This window comes from Solanum verrucosum, unplaced genomic scaffold (assembly GCF_900185275.1).
Source record: "Solanum verrucosum unplaced genomic scaffold, falcon-dt-bn FXZP01000007.1, whole genome shotgun sequence".
NCBI lineage: Eukaryota > Viridiplantae > Streptophyta > Magnoliopsida > Solanales > Solanaceae > Solanum > Solanum verrucosum.
In genome coordinates this window covers 4,550,972-4,554,312 of record NW_026020177.1, presented here as the reverse complement: position 1 = coordinate 4,554,312, position 3,341 = coordinate 4,550,972, and the positions used below count along the sequence as shown (strand labels likewise).

General features: G+C 32.6%; 1 protein-coding gene across 1 annotated transcript; it reads left to right on the top strand.

Annotated features, from left to right (window-relative positions):
- The first annotated feature begins 887 nt into the window (after positions 1 to 887).
- LOC125829119 (agamous-like MADS-box protein AGL29) lies at positions 888 to 2,790 on the top strand. The gene is made up of 3 exons (XM_049508382.1): positions 888 to 1,319; positions 1,401 to 1,499; positions 2,635 to 2,790. The coding sequence occupies exons 1-3, from the start codon at positions 888 to 890 to the stop codon at positions 2,788 to 2,790; spliced, it is 687 nt and encodes a 228-aa protein (XP_049364339.1).
- Positions 2,791 to 3,341: the final 551 nt, after the last annotated feature.

The window sequence follows — 3,341 nt, the reverse complement described above, 5'->3', positions numbered from 1 at the left end:
ATGAGACAACGTCTAGATTCTTATGATTTTCGATTATGAAAATGAAGTTTGACTTTGATTGTAAAAGTTTTAAATTTTTCCGCATTATTCTTATGACTTTATGTGTATGGTTATTCTAAGGGCTTGTATGTGACCCTTTCGGGGTCAATTACGCCGTTTTACTTATAGGGGGTAACCCTGGGTCGTGACACAAGGGGTGGAAGGTAGGCAACCTATCCTAATGTAAGTATTAGTGTCTGCTTCGAAGGCCGGAATTCGTGACCTATAGGTCACATAGAAAACTTTATCATTGATTCAAGACTCCCGTGCCGAATGAACATTATACATGTAAATAAGTTAAATCATTGTTATTTTTCATTTATATTTAGATTCAATTCAACCTTATTACATTGTAATAGAAAAAATATGTAGGCAACGTCCATTAGGAATCATGGTAATCACCTAATAGATGACATTATATGAAAACACTAAATAAATGTGATAACACACTTGAAAAATAGACTCAAAATATGAAAAAAATATATATATAAAAATACATATGACAAAATAGACCCGTGAAATGAAAATATTAAATAAAAATAACAAATAATTTTATATTTTTCTTTAGATTCAATTCAACATTATTACTTAACAATTGCAACCGAAAAAATATGAAGAAAACATTTGTTAGAAACCATGATAATCACGTAATAGATTCATATAATACAAAACACCAACTAAAAAAATTAAAATACATGTGACAACAATGAGACGTGTTGTATGAAAACATTAAATAAATGTTACAATACTCGTGAAAAAAGCACTCACACACAATCTATAAATTATAGAATTTTTCCTCTCAGAATTCCTTAACATTATTCAATAAAAACATCTTATTTTCTTTTGCAATGGAAAATGAGATCAAGAAAGGTAAGCAAAAGATTGAGTTGAAGATAATTGAGTCTGAGAGAGCACGCGCTATAAGCTTTTCCAAAAGGAAAAACACCTTGTTCCAAGATGCAGAAAAGCTTGCAAATAAGAGTGGAGATGAAGTTGGCGTTATGCTTTTTTCACCCGGTGGAAAACCATTTTCTTGTAGTTCCACAAGTATTGAAGATATATTTGATAAGTTTTTAAAAGAGAAACTAGAGGATCACCAACGTGATCATGCTAAGGGCAAATCAATTCGATTTGAGAAACTTGTAGATCTTCGCAAAGAATTGCAAACAATTAACAAGAAAGAAAGAAGACGAATATTAATGTATAAGATTACGCACCCTGGCTCAGAAATACCTCCAGATAAACACATGGAGGAGAAGAGAGTGGCAATGCTGTTGCGGGTAAAGGAAATTTTAATGAAACAAAAAGTGCTATTTTGCGTGAGCATTTCAAGTTTGATTTAAATGTTTTCCCTGAGACAGAAGAAGATGAGAGTTCTTGAACTCATAATTCACATGGAATTGTTAACTAAAGTTCTTGATGCTAGAGCTATACTTGTAAAAGACTTTATCAGTGATCGAGTATGCTAATAGGATTGTCTTTATTATTAGGTCACTTGTTTTTAGCCTTCAAATATCTATTTATATGAAGTTTTAGGCCACAAAAGAGAACATCATGGAGTTCTTATGTTATTAAGTCAAATATTTTTCGTTAGTTTTATCTTTCGTCTTTAATGATGTTTTGTGTTTTCTAGAATGATAAATCAATTGAAATATTTTATTAAAGTAATAAACAGTGTAAAAGTGATGGATCAAAGAAAAGTCTCGTACACTCATTTATTTTATTTTATATTTCCATCTTTATCAAGTTTAGTGCATTTACAATTTACATCAACATTAACTCTGTGAGATTCTGAATTTCTATAATATGAGTTTATTGTCTTTATTAGTCTATTCAATATTCCAAAAGGGATTGTGCTAGAATTTTCAACTCGATACAAGTATGTAACAAACTAGAGTATCTTATTTTTAAAAAAATTCTGGAGAACATAAGCACCCAATACAGGTATGTATTGCACCCAAAACAATTACATCAGCCTTAGAAAATACTTTTCTAGATTCCATTTTTTTTCAGGCTTAAATTTCATATAAACTAATTTAATAAATTAGTATTCCGACCTAAGACTAACCCCTAGCTGTAACTTGGTACTTAGAGCCACAAGTGACCCCAAGCTAAACAATGGTTTGGCATGACACTAAGAAACACAATAGTAACAACTGAAAATAAATGAATGTTGATGCTAAACTAAATTAGTCTATTAAAGATCACACACCTTCAAGCAGACAATATTTGAATTAACATAAGCCGAAGCTAAACTGACTATCTGATAACCTCTACTAAATTAAGTTTCTAGGAAAATCCCCTAGCTAACTATAATTGTCTAAAAACTGAAAATGTAATATTAAAATATAGATAGAGGTCGTCGTCGAATGATGAGGACTCACCAAAAGTTCTACCGAGCAGATAACTACGACCTGAATGTTGAACATCTGAACCTATATTATCAAATAATATAGAAAAAATAGTATGCAGTCAGCACTGATACTACATTCTCAGCCTAAGCTCCTCCTCTTGCGGATGTTGCATGTCTTATCCTCCTTCCCCTACCCTTACCCGTACCTCTTCCTCTGCCTCTGTCACAATCTCTCACTACAGGCTCAGTTGTTTGCTCTGTCACTGGAGGTTCTATCCTTGTGCCATTACATCAAACGTAAACCATCAATGGATAGAAGAGTGGAAGAGTTTGATGCCAATTTGAATTGTCAGATAATAATTAGAATCAAGTTATTGCGTGAAGGAAGAAAGAAATAGAATTTTCTAAATGCAAATACCAGGTTCTCTGATAAAACCATAAACACATACTTGGTCATACGACCAAAATCCAAACTGTTAGTATACCAGCGTGATACCAGAGCAATCCATACTTAGTGTACCAGCAGATACTTGAGCCATCCATAGTTAGTGTACCAGCGTGTTACCTGAGCAACCAACCGATCATGCACAATCACAAGCACAATGAACGATACCATTTTAAAACCACAAGTCACAATAGCAAGTCCATTGCATGAGATTATCAATATGATGTCATTTTATATGCCTCCTTATGTATTTTCTTCCACGCATTGCATCAATGACACTACAAAGTAATATACATGCAAACATAAATAATATGGAAACATAAAACCATCACCTACCCCGAATCAAGTCTCTGGAAAACTCTAAAGGATCAGAGCTTTCCCCTTTTGAAGTGTCTTGATTTGTTCTTGATCTAAAACAAATAATAAAAGCAACAATCAATCGCTAATGTCTTATTAATTTATCCCTCAGCCAAAATATGATCATCTTCCCTAACTTAGGACTTT

Coding starts and splice junctions, on each gene's coding strand:
- LOC125829119 (XM_049508382.1), top strand. CDS start 888: ATGGAAAATGAGATCAAGAAAGGTAAGCAAAAGATTGAGTTGAAGATA. Junction 1,320..1,400: donor GAGTGGCAATGCTGTTGCGG/GTAAAGGAAATT, acceptor TCCCTGAGACAG/AAGAAGATGAGAGTTCTTGA. Junction 1,500..2,634: donor AAGACTTTATCAGTGATCGA/GTATGCTAATAG, acceptor CTCTCACTACAG/GCTCAGTTGTTTGCTCTGTC.